The sequence below is a fragment of the Amblyraja radiata genome, chromosome 26 (genome assembly GCF_010909765.2).
Source record: "Amblyraja radiata isolate CabotCenter1 chromosome 26, sAmbRad1.1.pri, whole genome shotgun sequence".
Classification (NCBI taxonomy): domain Eukaryota; kingdom Metazoa; phylum Chordata; class Chondrichthyes; order Rajiformes; family Rajidae; genus Amblyraja; species Amblyraja radiata.
In genome coordinates, this window is record NC_045981.1 from 559,277 (window position 1) to 576,599 (window position 17,323).

General features: G+C 41.9%; 1 protein-coding gene across 2 annotated transcripts in view; it reads left to right on the plus strand.

The window, feature by feature from the left end:
* Window positions 1-17,323, plus strand: part of usp43 (ubiquitin specific peptidase 43) — a 361,500-nt gene that overhangs the window by 270,025 nt on the left and 74,152 nt on the right. For both annotated transcript variants that reach the window (XM_033044012.1, XM_033044011.1), the window contains exon 7: window positions 13,025-13,172. In XM_033044012.1, the coding sequence (XP_032899903.1) occupies window positions 13,025-13,172 (148 nt within the window). The remainder of the gene's footprint in view (window positions 1-13,024; window positions 13,173-17,323) is intronic.

Genomic DNA, 17,323 nt, shown 5'->3' on the forward strand with positions numbered 1-17,323 from the left:
TTGAAATCACAGAGCTTTGAAATCTTCACGTAGTCACTCACGTGACTCCGAAGTAAAATAGTAAGATTAAACGAGAACTTACCAGTTTGAAGTTTGATCTGTATTTTATGAGGAGTTACGATGAGGGATTACGTGCCCTCCGCTCCCACCCTCATTATATGGATCAAACTAATAAATTGATGTCTCCTTATCTTTACTATGTTTACTTCAAAATAACTGTGTCTATCTGTGATTCCACACCGCTGCTTGGAAGTATGCCGCGCCTGCGCACTGAGCGGGTTCTTCACGTAATCCCTCATCGTAACTCCTCATAAAATACAGATCAAACTTCAAACTGGTAAGTTCTCGTTTAATCTTACTATTCTTGATTACGATTAATTCTGAAGAAGGGTCTCGACCTGAAACGTCACCCATTCTTTCTCTCCATAGATGCTGCCTGTCCCACTGAGTTACTCCAGTATTTTGTGTCTATCCACAAATTCTTGAACTGGCTAACAGGGGAACAAAGAAAAATAAGAATGTTACCAGCAATATCCCTGTCAGCCCATTTGCAACCCATATGTGAACTTTGGAGGATAATTGTATGTTTGACTGCACAATGAGATAGAATCATACAGCACAGAAAAAAAGGCCCTTTGGCCCGACTTGCCCATGCTGACCAGGACATCCCAACTACTTGCATGTGTTTGCCCATACCCCCCTACACCTTTCCTATCCATGTACCTGTCCAAGTGTCTTTTAAATGTTGTTGTAGTACCTGCCTCAACTATCTCCTCTGGTAGCTTGTTCAATGTCAGAGAATATTGCCGACTGGCCCATTCCAGACCGCAAGAGTAAAGCATGAGGGACGTACTGAAGCTCGGTGCAGCCAACGCCAAGGCTCTGTGGGGGAGGACCACAGTCTGGGGTCCTTCAGCTGCTGGACATTGAGGGGGGGGGTCTGATGGAGAAGCCCCTCAAGCAAGGGAAGGGATATCATCCCAGGGGGCCACATAAGTGGCAAGGGTGCCTGGTATAACACTACCAAATACAACACCAATCAATTTATGTCGAGCCACTAAGAATATGTCGGAAGAGTTTTTGGACAGTTCTTGTTTTGTATATATTTTGTATTCTGAATAAGATTTATGTTTGGAATAAAAAATACCCATGACCCTCTGGGCGGAAATAGTTGCTCTTCAGGATTCTATTAAATCTTTCCCCTCTCACCTTAAACCTGCATCTATTAGTTCTTGATTCCCCTACTCTGGGTAAAAGACTGTGCATTCACCCTCTGCATTCCGTAGGATCAGAGTGCATTACCAATGCAATTTCTGTGCTCGGTTTTTTTGTGGTCCCAATTGATTAGGACAGGTGTCAGGGATTATGGGGAGAAGGCAAGAGAATGGGGTTAGGAGGACATGATTGAATGGCAGAATAGACTTGATGGGCCGAGTGGCCTAATTCTACTCCTATCACTTATGAAAACTCTTCGAGGCTTGTTGACCATGTACTTTCCTGACGGCCACTTGATAGCCTTAACGATTCAAAATAATTGAATTTAAAAAATGAGTCCATTTAATTTAAAATACCTTAATCTGTTCCTGTGTTAGCGAGACCAGAAAATAAACGATTCCTGATTTTAAATTTAAATGCTGGAAATGAATTAAAAGCATGAAGGTTAAATTTAGTTTAGTTTAGAGATATAGCGCAGAAACAGGCCCTTCGGCCCACCATGTTCGTGTCGACCGTACACTAGCACTCATTCTGCACACACTCGGGACAATTTACAATTTTACCAAGCCAATTCGCCTATAAACCTGTACGTCTTTGGAGTGTGGGACGAAACCGGAGCACCCGGAGAAAACCCACGCAGGTCACGGGGAGAATGCCCAAACTCCTCACACACAACACCTGTAGTCAGAATCAATCCCAGGTCTCTGGCGCTGGAAGACAGCAACTCAACCACTGTGCCACCATGCCCTCCTGTGTTAGGGTGATCAGAAAATAAATTATTCATAATTTTAAATTTAAATGCTAGAAATTAATTAAAAGCATGAAGATTAAGTGAAGACACAAGAATTGCGGATGTTGGAATCAAAAGCAGACTGAGTTGGTGTTCTCTATCCACAGCAAATTTGAACCTTGTTTTAAGGTGATAAGATGGACTACTTGAATAATTACTGAAGAAATAATGCTGCGTTCGCAACGTACAGTTACTAATTTGTAAATTGATCAATGGAGTCATAGATGTTTGCATGTGTCATTCCATGGGAGGACTATAGCCTTTCCGTATGGCATTTTTGTGTGGCTGAACCTGACTTCAGTGATCAGGAAGTTCAGCATGTCCCCAACAACTCTAACCAACTTCTACAGATGCGCAGTAGAATGAATTCCAACGGGATGCATCAAAGCATGGTTTGGGAACATCTCCATCCAAGGCCACAAGACATTGCAGAGAATTGTGGACGCAAGGCCAGCAGCATCATCAAGGACGAGGCTCACCCCAGCCACTCCCTCTACTCCCCTCTTCCATTGAGCAAAACGCATAGATGTGTGAAAATGCACACCTCCAGATTCAGGGACAGTTTGTTCTCAGCTTTTAAGCAACTGAACTATCCTTCCAAAAACTAGAGAGAAGTCCTGAGCTATCTATCTCATAGGAGACCCTCTGGCTATCTTTGAGAAAAGTCCACCATTGACTGGACTTTATCTTGCACTAAATGTTATTCCCTTTATCATGTATCTGTATACTGTGGATGGCACAATTGTAATCATGTATTCGCTTACCGCTGACTGGTTAGCACACAACAAAAGCTTTTCTCTGTACCTTTGTACATGTGACAATAAACTAAATCAAACTAAACTCATTGTCCCAGCATTGCTATTACTGTTAAGGACCGGCTGGATTTGCAGCTGAATCCCCATTAAATTCAGTGCAGAATGTTAAGCCTGGTAATAGAGAGCAGATACCTTTCAAACAGAGTGCTAATTGATAGTAAAAAGATATTTAACCTCTCTGACCTAAAAAGAGCACTATTTAAAGCGCTTATGGAATAATTCCATTTTAAAATATTGAATTTTTTGCATTTATGTTTTCTTTTCCTCGCTGTCTACGTTGCTCTCTCTCCCAATCCAGTCTTTCTGTCTGAACAGATATTCTGCTTGAAATGACCTTTCTTCTCAGTTGCACCCATCTTTTTCTCTGTTTCTTGGTGAAGTTGTTGCTTGTTGTAACACCTAAGATAGACACAAAATGCTGGAGTAACCAGGAAAATGACAATAAAGATATACTATACTATACTATACTATACTATACTATACTATACTATACTATACTATACTATACTATACTAACTCAGCGGGGCAGGCAGCATCTCTGGGGAGAAGGGATGGGTGACGTTCCGGGATCGAGACCCTTCTTTAGACTCTTTGTAACATCTGCCCCATTGCCCTGATTCTTCTTATCACCGGTAAAACATTGTAAGCTCAACTTATTGAAAGTTCAAACTTGGCGTTGTGCTTTGTAGGATGCCGGATCAGCGCAAGATCTGCTTCAGCATGTGTGATGTTTTTAGGTTTTAGGGTGACTTGCGTACCGAAGTACATTGAAAGACTTTGTTTTTGCATGCTACTCAATCAGATCAGATACAGGTCCACCACCGATTTTCTGGCCAACAGAGGTCACGGGCTCCATGAGGAACAATCTGCCTTGTCCACCGCGGAGCTGAGATACCGGCCGGCAAAAGTCAGCCTCGGAAGTTAGCTATGCCTGCAATGTTTGCTGTGGTTCAATAGATATTTGAGTCACTCCAGTTTTGGTCTCGAGGTTAAATGAGAGTCAGTGCTTGCATTTACAGTATTGATAGGCGGCCAATAATGCTGCAAACAAATAATGTAGTCATTTTCCAGAAACTCCAGCAATCGAACTTACGAATAGTAAGGGGGTAGAGCCAACTACCTTACAGTGCCAGAGACCCGGGTTCAATCCTGACTACGGATGCTGTTTGTATAGAGTTTGTACGTTCCCCCTGTGACTGCGTGGGTTTCTCCGGCAATGCTGACTTTAAGGTGACATAAATGTGCATTATTAGTCTGTCTAGTCTTAGATTGGGTTGTACATACATTTTATAATAATAGATTTGTCAAGTCATTGTCATGTACACAGTGTCATTATCCCAGACACTCTCCACACAGTGCAGGACATGGTCCAGTATCACAGACCCGCTAAGGGGAGAGCATTTGATACAGAAATGAGGAGGAGTAGATGCCATCGTACAAAATCTATACAAACAGCAAAGGTACACAAAATTGCTGGGGAAACTCAGCGGGTGCAGCAGCATCTATGGAGCGAAGGAAATAGGCGACGTTTCGGGCCGAAACCCTTCTTCAGACTGTACAAACAGCATCCTGAGGAGACTGAAGAAGGTCCATCTCTCTCCTCAGATCCTGGTGAACCTCTACCGCTGCACCATCGAGAGCATCCTTACCAACTGTATCACAGTATGGTATGGCAACTGCTCTGTCTCCGACCGGAAGGCACTGCAGAGGGTGGTGAAAATTGCCCAACGCATCACCGGTTCCTCGCTCCCCTCCATTGAGTCTGTCCAAAGCAAGCGTTGTCTGCGGAGGGCGCTCAGCATCGCCAAGGACTGCTCTCACCCCAACCATGGACTGTTTACCCTCCTACCATCCGAGAGGCGCTACAGGTCTCTCCGTTGCCGAACCAGCAGGTCCAGGAACAGCTTCTTCCCGGCGGCTGTCACTCTACTCAACAACGTACCTCGGTGACTGCCAATCACCCCCCCACCCCCCGGACACTTATTATCACTTATTATTATTTATTCAAATCATTTGCTATGTCGCTCTTCCAGGGAGATGCTAAATGCATTTCGTTGTCTCTGTACTGTACACTGACAATGACAATTAAAATTGAATCTGAATCTGAATCTGAATCGTAGTCAGGATTGAACCCGGGTCTCTGGCACTGTAAGGTAGTTGCTGTGTACTATCGGTTTTGCACTCTCATAGTCTGGTTTACCTAGAATAACGGATAACTTTAGGATCAACAAACTCATCAGGAAGGCTGGCTCTGTCTTGGGGGTGGAGATGGATTCATGGGAGGTGGTCCTGGAGGGGATGCTCCTCAAACTGTGGAGCATCCTGGACAATACAGCTCACCCCCTCCATGACACACTGGTCAACCTGAGGAGCACCTTCAGCAACAGCACCTCCACCAAGATGCAGCACAGAACGCCACAGGAGATCCTTCTTCCCTGTGGCTATCAAACCTTTCCACTCGTTACTTTAATTTCATGTTTCATGTGCTTTGTGTGCTCATGACTGTTGGCAGATCAATTTCCCTCCTGGGATAAATAAAGTTCTATCCTATCGTAATATATTTGTTATTGCATCTGATGTTTATGGAGAGTTACAACAAGTAAGAATGTCTTTGTTCCAGTTAGTATCCAGTGCATAAGACCTATAAATACTCCTTACTCTTGTCTCAATATGCCTGAAATATGTCCTCCACAGTGAGAGCTCCATGTACTTCGTCCATAAAGCTATCCGTCAAATCTAGGGGTCTCTGCAGTGCAAACTCCCTCTTTTCCAACATCTAGGAGTTCAATGGGATTCCTGACATCTAGTAGCTGTAACATTAGTCAGACACAAGGTGCTGGAGTAACTCAGTGGGTCAGGCAGCATCTCTGAAGAGAAAGGTTGGGTGACGTTTTGGGTCGGGATCCTTCTTCACACAGAAAGTAGGGGGTGGGGGAGGTGGGGTGTAAAGAGCTGGAGGCAAGAAAAGACCAGGACCAAGATGTGACCTCAAGAGAAATAATGTGGAGAATTGTGGAACTGGTAAAACAACTAGGGAGGGGGAAAGGAGCAAGGGTGGAGAGGGAAGGGGAGAGGAGTGTTAGTAGAAGTTACTTAAAATTAGAGAATTAAATGTTCATATGTTTCTGCTGACTGGTTAGTATACAACAAAAGCTTTTCACTGTACCTCGGTACACGTGACAATAAACTCTGCAACCGCTATTGGGGTGTAAGCTGCCCAAGACAAATATGAGGTGCTGTTCCTCCAATTTGCATTTGACCTCACTCTGAACCCAGTGGTATGAACGTTGAATTCTCTATCCAGCATCTGCAGTTCCTTGTTTCTGCTGTATTTTAGCTGTAACATTATCATGCCTACCTGAATTAGAATGATAGAAGAATTCTCACAATCATCGATCATAGAAGCAAAATAAAAATGTACAGGGTTTAATTATTTTTCAAAATATTTTACAAATTACTCAAAGAAAAAATGAACGTGCATATATTTTAAAGATTAAAACAAGCTAACATTGAAAGACCTCCTTCCATCTTTTCAGAACCAAACTGCTGTTTAATCCTGATTAGTTTATTGATTAGTTGATTTCTTATCTTACATACAATCAAGTGCTTCGTTCTAGTTTCATCAGAAAGGATTTAACTTGTCAGGTTCATTTTGCCTTGAGCATAAGTCATGAAGTCAGACACAAAATGCTGGAGTAACTAGGCGGAACAGGCAGGAATGGGTGATGTTTCAGGTGGAGAGCCTTCCTCAGACTGAATGAAGTAATGTTGCAGCTCTATCAGACTTTGGTTAGGCCACATTTGGAGAATTGCATGCATTTTTGGTCACCACATTGCAGGGAGGATGTGGACGATTTTGAGATGGTGCAGAAGAGGTTTACCAGAATGCTTCCTGGATGATAGTGCATTAACTACAGGAGGAGTTGGACATTGTTATCTCTAGAACGCTGGAGCTGGACAGGTGATCTGATAGAGGCATAGATAGGGTAGACAGTCAGAACTTTTTTCCCAGGGTGAAATGTCAATGACTAGAGGGCAGAGCCTTACGGTGAAAAGAGCAAAGTTTAAAGGAGAAGTGCAGGGCAAGTATTTTACACCAAAGGGTGCGAGTGTCTAGTACTGGTGTCAGCGGTTATGGGGAGAAGGCAGGGCAATTGGGTTAGGAGGGAGAGATAAATCAGCCATGATAGAATGACAGAGTAGACCTGATGGGTGGTGGGTGTATGGAATGAGCTGCCGGAGGATGTAATTGAGGCAGGTACTATGGCAACGTTTAAGAAGCATTTAGACAGGTACATGGATAGGACAGGTTTAGAGGGATATGGACTAAACACAGGCAGGTGGGACTAGCGTTGATGTGACATGCTGGTTGGTGTGGATGAGAATGGAATTAAATTTGTTTTTCTGATAATTTAATGCCTGTCATGTGATATTGTCAATTACAGATAAAATAGCTGTGTTAATTGTGTTAATCGTGAACAATTAAAAATCTAAAAAGCAGCCAGATGACAGTGTGAGAAGGTCATACGTTCGTAACTGATAGGAGCAGAATTAAACCATTCGGCCCATCAAGTCTACTCCGCCATTCAATCATGGCGGATCGATCTCTCCCTCCAAATCCCATTCTCTCTCCTGCCTTCTCCCCATAACCCCTGACACCTGTACTAATCAAACATCTTATCTATCTCTGCCTTAAAAATATCCATTGACTGCTTCTACAGCCTTCTGTGGCAAAGAATTCCACAGATTCACCACCCTCTGACTAAAGAAATTCCTCCTCTTCGCCTTCCCAAAAGTATGTCCTTTAGTTCTGAGGCTGTGACCTCTAGTCCTAGACTCTCCCACTGGTGGAAACATCCTCTCCACATCCACTCTATCCAAGCCTTTCACTATTCAGTATGTTTCAATGAGGTTCCCCCTCATCCTTCTAAACTCCAGCGAGTGCAGACCCAGTACCATTAAACGCTCATCATATGTTACCCCACTCATTCCTGGGATCATTCTTGTAAACCTCTTCTAGACCCTCTCCAGAGCCAGCACACCCTTCCTCAGGTATGGTGCCCAAAATTGCTCACACTACTGACCAGCCAGTGCCTTATAGAGCATCAGCATTACATCTAGAATTCTCAAAGTCTATACTTCTAGAATTCAAGAACTGGATTTAAAAGCACGTTCTTTTCACTTGGTAATGGAATTCTGATGAATACTAAATCTGAGGTGCTAATCTTTAAAGTTTCGTGGATTCACTGAAATAAAATGCCCTTAATGCTCGGGAGTTTATTGAATCCATTTAAAAAGTCTACCCGTGGTGTTCAGAGCCTTTAGGAATGCATCTTGTTAAACTCTTCATTGGTGAGGGCCAACAACTCTGGTGGGATCAATGTTGGTGCTATATTTGAGCTCAGTATATTTGAGTGTACAAGTCCTTGGGCACCATTGCAAACTGTGAGTGGTGCATGTGGTAGCATTTATCATCCCAGCAGTGCTTGCCATATTTGAGTCACTCAGGTTTTGGTCCAGAGGTTAACTGAAAGTCAATGTATTTACAGTATTGACAGGATGCCAATAATGCTGCAAATAAATAATTTGGTCATTTTCCAGAAACTCTGACAATAGAACTTGGCAATAGTTTAGTTTAGATTATTGTCACATGGTACAGTGAAAAGCTTTTGTTGTGTGCTATCCAGTCAGAGGAAAGACAATATATGATTAGAATCGAGCCATTTACAGTGTATAGATACATGATAAGGGAATAATGTTTAGTGCAAGGTAAAGCCAGCAAAGTCCGATCAAGAATAGTCCGAGGATCACCAATGAGGTAGAGGAATTCAGCACTGCTCTCTGGTTGTGGTAGGATGATTCAGTTGCCTGATAACAGCTGGGAAGAATCTATCCCTGAATCTGGAGGGCAGTATAGTGGCATAGCTGGGAGAGCAGCTGCCTCACAGCTCCAGAGACCCAGGTTTGATCCTGACCTCAGTTGCAATCTGTACGGAATCCTGGAATCCATGAGTCGTCGTCAATAACTGACTCCATCTACACATCACGCTGCCTCGGGAAAAGGACCAGAGTCACCCCGGTCACTCCCTCTTCTTCCCTCTCCCATCAGGCAAGAGGTACAGAAGTTTGAAAACACAAACCTCCAGATTCAGGAACAATTAATCCCAGCTGTTACCAGGCAACTGAACGGTCCTCACACCAGCTCGAGTGCAGTCCTGACCTCCCATCTACCTTATAAATGATCTTTGAACTATCTTTGAACTATCTCAACGTTATATCTTGCACTAAATGTTGTACCCTTTATGTTTTATTTGTGCAATGTGCAAATTGAATGAGTTGAGTTGAGTTTTTTGTCACATGTACCAAGGTACAGTGAAAAGCTTTTGTTGTGTGCTAACCAGTCAGGGGAAAGATTACAATTGAGCCATCGTGTTCATGTATAGTATTTTCTTTGCCTGGATAGCGGGCAAACAAAAGCTTTTCACTGTAACCCACGCAGTCACGGGGAGAACGTACAAACTCCAGGGTAGACACAAAATGCTGGAGTAACTCAGCGGGACAGGCAGCATCTCTGGAAAGGAGGAACTGGTGACGTTTCGTGTCAAGACCCTTCTTCAAACTGATGACGTTTCGGGTCGAGACCGTTCTTCAAACTGATGACATTTCGGGTCGAGACCCTTTTTCAACACAAACTTCAGTACAGACAGCACCCGTAGTTGGGATCGAACCCGGGTCTCTGGTGCTGCAACCAACTCTACCGCTGCATAATGGTGCCGCCCTCAATGCTGAAAGCAAATGGTGTAACGAGATTGAATGTCTGGATAACTAATGTAAATCCCAGTGGCAGATCAGCTAAGACTCCCACCTCTGGAGTGGATCTTGAAGCAACGGTCTTCAATGAGTCAATGATACTTTCTTGTCACGTGTACTAGTTACAGTGAAATTCTTTGTTTTTGCATACAACGCACAGAGTGCGCAAAGAGTCGCTACATATCTGGCGCAGACAAAGTTACAAAGTGCTCCTTCTAGTCCCAGGGGGGATGTTAAAGTGCTCAAGGCATCTTAGAGAAGAGCCATTAACCTCATCGAGAGGTCTGCATTAAGAGCAGAATCGCGGTCATTCCACCATACCTTTTATCACTCCTTTACTGACACATGCATGCCCAGTTCTCTTTGGAATGCTACTATTGAAACTGAGCTATAGGGAGAGGTTGAGCAAACTAGGACTGTATTCCTTGGAGCGCAGGAGGATGAGGAGTGATCTTATAGAGGTGTACAAATCATGAGAGGAATTGATCAGGAAGGCGCTGATACTCTTGCCCAGAGTGGGGGAATCGAGGACCAGAGGACATAGGTTCAAGGTGAAGGGGAAAATATTTAATAGGATCTGAGGGGGTGACTTTTTCACATGAAGGGTGATGGGTGTATGGACCGAGCTAACAGAGGAGGTAGTTGGGGCAGGGACTAGCGCAATGTTTAAGAAACAATTAGACAGGTACATGGATAGGACAGATTTAGGGACATGGGCCAAATGCAGGCAGGTGAGACTAGTGTAGATGGGCAAGTTGGGCTGAAGGGCCTGTTTCCACGCTGAATAACTATATGATGTCAATGTTTATTTAGGTAATGTTTAAAATATTGTTTTTCCTTATGAAGCATCTTTGAAAATTACATTAACCCTCTAATCCTCTAATTAATCTAATTCCACGCAACCAGTACTATTCTAATAAATCTTTTCTGATATTGGCATCCCTCTGTTGCCTCGAATTGACTGTTGTTCACAAGCTGAGGCCTGACCAATGTACAGTTTTAGTGTCACTTACTTGCTATTATGTTCTACTCTTTATATTAACAAAGACAGGAATCCTATCCGCTTTTATTAGTCTTTACAAATTATCCTCATTCCTGCCAGAATCCATTACAGATTTCCCTTTAAAATGTCACCTTTAATGTTGCATTTCCCCTCCCTGCATCTGTCGATTTCATTAGTCCACCCACATCTTCCTGAAGTTAGTTCCCTGTAAATTTGAGATGGTTCTGTCTGTCTACATCCAGCCATTAATCTGTATCAAATGGAGTAATGGTCCCCACCTGACTCCAGATCACACCACAGTTTACTTGTCTCCTGTCTGGAAAATCAGCCCTTCAATCCAGCTGTCTGCTTGCTGTCCCTTAGCTGGTTTTAAATCCACTCTGCAACTTGTCATTAATCCCTCAGGTTGGCAACTTTTATATAAAATCTATATGTCGTACTCCAATAGATGCCTTTTGAAAATTCATATGCCATCATCTATGCCACTCTCTCTGCTATCTCACCAGAGACTTCATGAAGTTGCTCAAGCTGAGCCAAGCTTTAATGAATATGTGCTGATGCTTGTTTATTGATCTTCCCTCTTCCAATGCTGTTATTGTGCTCCTGTTAAGTGTCCATTAATGCTTGACGGTGTTTATAGCCAGGATCAAACCAAGAGTACAAGATAGCAGGAAAAGATACAAAGTGCTGGATTAACTCACCAGGTGTGGCAGCATCTCTGGAGAGCACGGTTACATTACAAGTGTTTCAGGTCGAGACACTTCTTCAGACTCATTGTAAGGGGGGGGGGGGGAGTGAGAGAAAGCTGGAAGAGTGGAGGGGAAGGACAAAACCTGGCAGGTAATAGGTTAATAGTTTCCAGTTTTCTCCACCTCTCTCCCTCCCCACAATCAGTCTGAAGAAGCATCCCGACCCACAACGTCTCCTATCCATACTCTCCAGAGATGCTGCTGGACCCGCTGAGTTACTAAAGTACTTAGTTTATTTTTTTGTAAACCAGTATCTGCAGTTGTTTGTGTCTACAAGATAGCAGCCTGCATGGTTATGACTGTAATTTACATTATACTAGACGACCCGTTGGGTCCCCATTGTGACGCCAGTCAAAATGGTGATCTGAAAATGGTGCTGTTCGCAGTATAAAGTTAATTAAAGTTTATAAAGGGAATTAGCTTGTTAAATCAAACAAAACTTGCTACTGCACCTTGCCTACTTCACCGCTGGTGAATGGTGAGTAAGGCGCCCCTAAAATTGTTGGGCTATCGTGTACCGTTTTGGCTGTATTTCGGGAACATACATACATACATACATACATACATACATACATACATACATACATACATACATACATACATACATACATACATACATACATACAAGATGAGACTTTTAGTTATATATAGATAACATCACTTTAGATGATAGAAAGAAAGTGAAATTTCACTCCTCTTAATGCATTGGGAGTTCAGTATGGAGAGAGAAGTTGAGGCTGGTAATATATAATTTAGAAATGCTCTCAGAGAGGTCTTCCTCACACAAAAATGGAATGGGCACAGAATGATGAAGATTAAAAGTTCTTTCATGGGCATAATTGGGTCACATTAGATCAGTTGTACAAGGTTGATTGATTTGATTTAGAGTCACAGAGTCATATATCACGGAAACAGGACCTTCAGCCCAACTTGTCCATGCAAAGTAAGATACCCCATTTACTTAATTCCCATTTGCCTACATTTGGCCCGTATCCCTCCAAACCTTAATATCTCCCTCAACTACTTACTCTGGCAGCTTGTTCCATATACCCATCACCATCTATGTGAAAAAGTTGTCCCTCCGTTTCCTCTCTCACCTTAAACTATGTCCTCTAGTTCCTGACTGCCCTACTCTGGGTAGAAGACACTGTGCATTCACCCTATCTATTTCATTCATGATTTTATACACTTCATAAGATCACCCCTCGACTTCCCGCGCCACAAGAAACCAATCTCTCCCTGTAGTTCAGGCCTCGAGTCCTGGGAACATCCTCGTAAGTATTCTCTGCACTCATTCTGCACTCGTACCAGCTTTCTCATTTTATGTTTAATACAGAAATTCTGTGACAAAGGGCCTGTCGCTCTGCTGTACTCGGTTCTATCCACAAAACACTAAGCTTTTTATTTGAAGAAAACATACTGATTTAAGCAGACGTTGCAAAGATGATTCTTCAGGGAAAGACACAAAGTGCTGGAGTAACTAAATGGGTCAGGTAGCATCTCTGGAGAAAATTTGATTCTTCAGGGATTTCTTTTCCAATTTCATTTCTTTTTGGAACTAAAATTTCCAAATAAAATCTGGAAAAATAAATCAATTATTATTGTCCAAGAATCTTAACGTCTTTACCTTCCTGCTTTACAGGGGGCTTCCAGAACTCGAGTGTACCACCTTCCAAGTCTGCTTCCAATAGTTTTGAAGGAAATCCAACAGATTTCAATCGGCATGGAGCAACTGGACAAGTGCTGCTTCTCATCTGTAACACTGCAGGACCAAGCCAGCAAGCTGTCAGGTAATGTATGCTGCAAGAAGTGAACTAAAATAATGTCCCCAAGTCTATATAGTTTGGAACCTATTTGGAGTATGTAGTGTTTGATGGATGTTGGGATATTGTTACTCCTGAACGTGGAGGTTACCGTTTTCAGGCACCTATACCTTCAGTCCAGTGGCAGGAATGAGAGTGTGGTCAGGGTGGTGTGGGTCTCTGATGATGCTGGCTGCCTTTTTGAAGGCAGTGACTCTTGTAGTTCCCTTCGATGGTGGGGAGGCCAGAACCCATGACGGGCTGGGCAGTGTTCACCACTTTTTGCAGACTTCTTCATTCTTGGGCGTTTGAGTGGCCGAACCAGTCAATATGTTCTCTTCTGTACACATGTGGAAGTTGAAGAGAGGATTCATCAATAACATATGTGAATACTATATATGAATGCAATCATATGAAACTCAAATACAATGGGTAAAGGAGAAGATACATAGTGCAGAATATAGTTTTCAGGATTATATCAAGCCTGTTTTAGCAATAGTCCAGTATCCACAATGGGGTTGTGGTGACAAATCGGATTATTTTAGGTCAATCTAGCTCAAGAAAACTTGACTCAGACACTTGTCTCAGCTTTATACTTCTTTATTGCATCGCTGAGATAATTCCCTGAACCTGCCAACACGGAGCCAATGGGCAAGTCAGGAGAACTCTCTCTCCGGTACAAAATCAAGGCATTATATAGGTATTAGACAATCGCGGTACAGAGGGTGCAAGCTATTAACCAATCATCTGAGTCCTGGTGATTTACAACAGTTGTAGTCACATGACTCCCCCTCTCTGGCCTTGTTTGCCTCATGGTTGTTGCCGCCTTTGTTTAGAATCATTTCATTTCAACAAAGTGAAACAAAGTGGGCTCAATTCTCAAAATATAAGAGAAACATATGATACAACAATCACACAATTCATACAAACAAGACACATGTTCCCATTCTCGGGAAGAAAGTTATTTCTAAAACTATAGATCTAAACAAGGTCTAATGTTTACAATCCTAATTAAAACACAATACACTTCACAAATGGTTTCACTACAAATTACATAGTTAAAATACAATTACCTATGTATTACAAACATTAAATATATAAGTTTGCCTTATCTTTACAAAGTCTACAAAGATTTGTAAGTTGATTCCAATCACACACCTCCTAACTCCACACACTTTGGGGTTCATCAGTCTGATAGAATTATTGGGAATTGCCACCTTTTACTAAAAAATGGGCAAAGCTCTTTTAAAAGAAGTGGAAACAAAGAAGTTCAGGAGCTGGTTAACAAAGGAAGACACAAAGTGCTGAATTAATCCGGAGAAGGACCCCGACCCAAAACGTCATTCAATTGGAAAAATGGCCCTGATCTGAAACTTCACCTTTCCATGTTCTCCAGCGACCTGTTGAGTTACTCCAACATTTTGTGTCTCTTTTATTAAAGGAAGTGATTGAAAAATCAAAGTTGTCCCGCTGTTCATAAGTGCTCAAAACGCCAACCTGCTGGATTTATACCAGACCTCACTTCCATTGGTGTCAGAGGGAAATATATGATGCCATTAGTTTTTGCGGTAACTTTTTACGACTGATAATGTCTGGAGAGAAATGGCATTTGTCTGGGGCAAGAATCATAGTGATGAGAATCTGCAGGGTGTTGGGAATAGGGTGACATCTTCAGGTTCACATTCTGATCAATATCGGCTCTGAGCAATCTTTCCACGAAATGAGGATCTTCTGAGACCCATGACCAGGTGGCCTTCAAAACAGACCTTGCAATTTACTTAAGATAGACACAAAGTGCTGGAATAACACAGCGGGTCATGCTGTAGATCCATGCAGTAAGATTCACCAGTTAGGCTGTTCTCTGTTTATGAAGCATGGGTAGCACACAATAAAGGGTTTTATGGTGTAAAATATCCAGTTTACGATGCTGGAAATGTATGAAAAGCAAAACTGAATTTTCAGTATAATCTGCTTAGAAGATAAATGCATTTGTTTCGATGCCAATTAGTCTGATTGTAACCTTGAGGAAGGAGTTTATGCTTAAGTTTATGTTTATTATTGTTTTCCCTCTGACGTAAAAAGGATAGGTGGCGTTTCAGGCATCTTTTCCTCCTGAGATGCTGCCTGACCTGCTGAGTTACTCCAGCACTTTGTGTCTATCTTGCAATTTACATCTGTTGTTTGGATGGGTGTGATATATTTCATTTTACTGTAACCCTGAGTATTTTGTGTTATAAACATTGTTAACCATACATCAATTTTCATGTCGTTCAATAAATCACATTAGAACCAACATTCTTTTTCTTTAATGGAGCAGTGTGGACATGTTACGGCTTATTAAGTGCAGAAAGGTACGTCTGGTTGAGAAGCATTAGTTATAAATTGAGTATCTCTATCCATTCATTTGTCAGGCTGAATAAATGCAGTTTCAATAAATATAGATTCACATTTTATTCGTGCAAGCACTTACAAGCGATGATTTAAATTAAATATCATATATAGATATGAAAAAATGCACCAAGCAAGTAAGTACTCCACATTTCTCTTGAAAGATTTTAATATTTGATCCTGCACTGAGAGACTGTTCATCCACACTCATGCACCCAGTGTCATGTCAAGCTTGCCTTCATCGATCGGGTATTGAATGAGAGTCAGGAGGTTATGTTGTGGCTTCATAGGACTTTGCTTAGGCTGCATTTGAAGTATTATATGCAGTTCTGGTCGCCCCATTACGGGAAGCTTTGGAGGGGGTGCAGAATATGTTTACCAGAATACTGTGTTGACATGAAGGATATTAGGTCTAAGGAGAGGTTGGACAAGCTTGGATTGTTTTCCCTGGAGCATCGGAAGTTGAGGGGAGACCTGATAGAAGAATATACAATTATGAGAGGATATTGGATAGAGAGCCAAGGGTGGAAATGTCAAAGACTAGAGGGCATAACTTTAAGATGAGAGGGGCAAAGTTTAAAGGAGATGTGCGGGACATTTTATTTCTACAGAGTGCTGGGTGCCTGGAACGTGCCTTCAGGGGGTGGGGGAGACAGATATGATTGTGGCGTTTAAGAAACGATTAAAAAGGCACATGGATAGGCAGGGAATGGAGGAATATGGATCATGTGCAGGCAAAGGAAATGAGTTTGACATCATGTTTGGACCTGACATTGTGGGTGAAAGGGCCTGTTGTTGTGCTGTACTTTCTATTCTCTATATCTAATTCCTCTTTCATTCAAAGGTCACCATATAAACCTTCAAAAATGATTTGTAGTAAACAGAGTTGGGTTCAATTTCCTGTCATCCTGATAACTAGTTTAAATTAGATTGAATAAGTAAAATATCTTTTCAATCCGCAGACCAACCTTTTTTCTGTCATTTTAATTCCGTTGAGATCTTTAAATATATCTCTGTTTTCATAAACTGGCTACAACTTTCTTTCGCTTCAATTATAATATTTAAGAAATTCATTTTTCACTTTAAATAATTTTAAATAACTATTAAGAAGTCATTGTGAAGCTAACTATATTTTACACATTTATTTCTTCTGAAGTTTTGGTTCGATAAAGGTTGAATCGTAGACCAATGGAGCAATGTTTCCAAGAATAGACTATAGTGCACTAATGTTCACTCGTTAGGCTGGAGTGCACTAATGTTCACTAATTAGGCTGTTCTGTTTATGAAGCATAATGACAATGGAAATGTATTAAAAGCAAAACTGAAATTTCAGTATAATCTGCATAGAAATTAAATGCATTTGATTCTACGCTGATTAATCTGATCATAACCTTGAGGAAGGTGTTAATGTTCAGGTTGATTATTGTCCCGCAGACCAAGGTACAGTGAAAATCTTTGTTTTTGCATGCTATCCAAACAAATCAGATAATGGGATGTCAGGACTTTCATATGAAGAAAGACTGGATAGACTTGGCTTATACTCGCTAGAATTTAGGAGATTGAGAGGGGATCTTATAGAAACGTACAAAATTCTTATGGGGTTGGACAGGCTAGATGCAGGAAGATTGTTCCCGATGTTGGGGAAGTCCAGGACAAGGGGTCACAGCTTAAGGATAAGGGGGAAATCCTTTAGGACCGAGATGAGAAGAAACTTTTTCACACAGAAGTGGTGAATCTCTGGAACTCTCTGC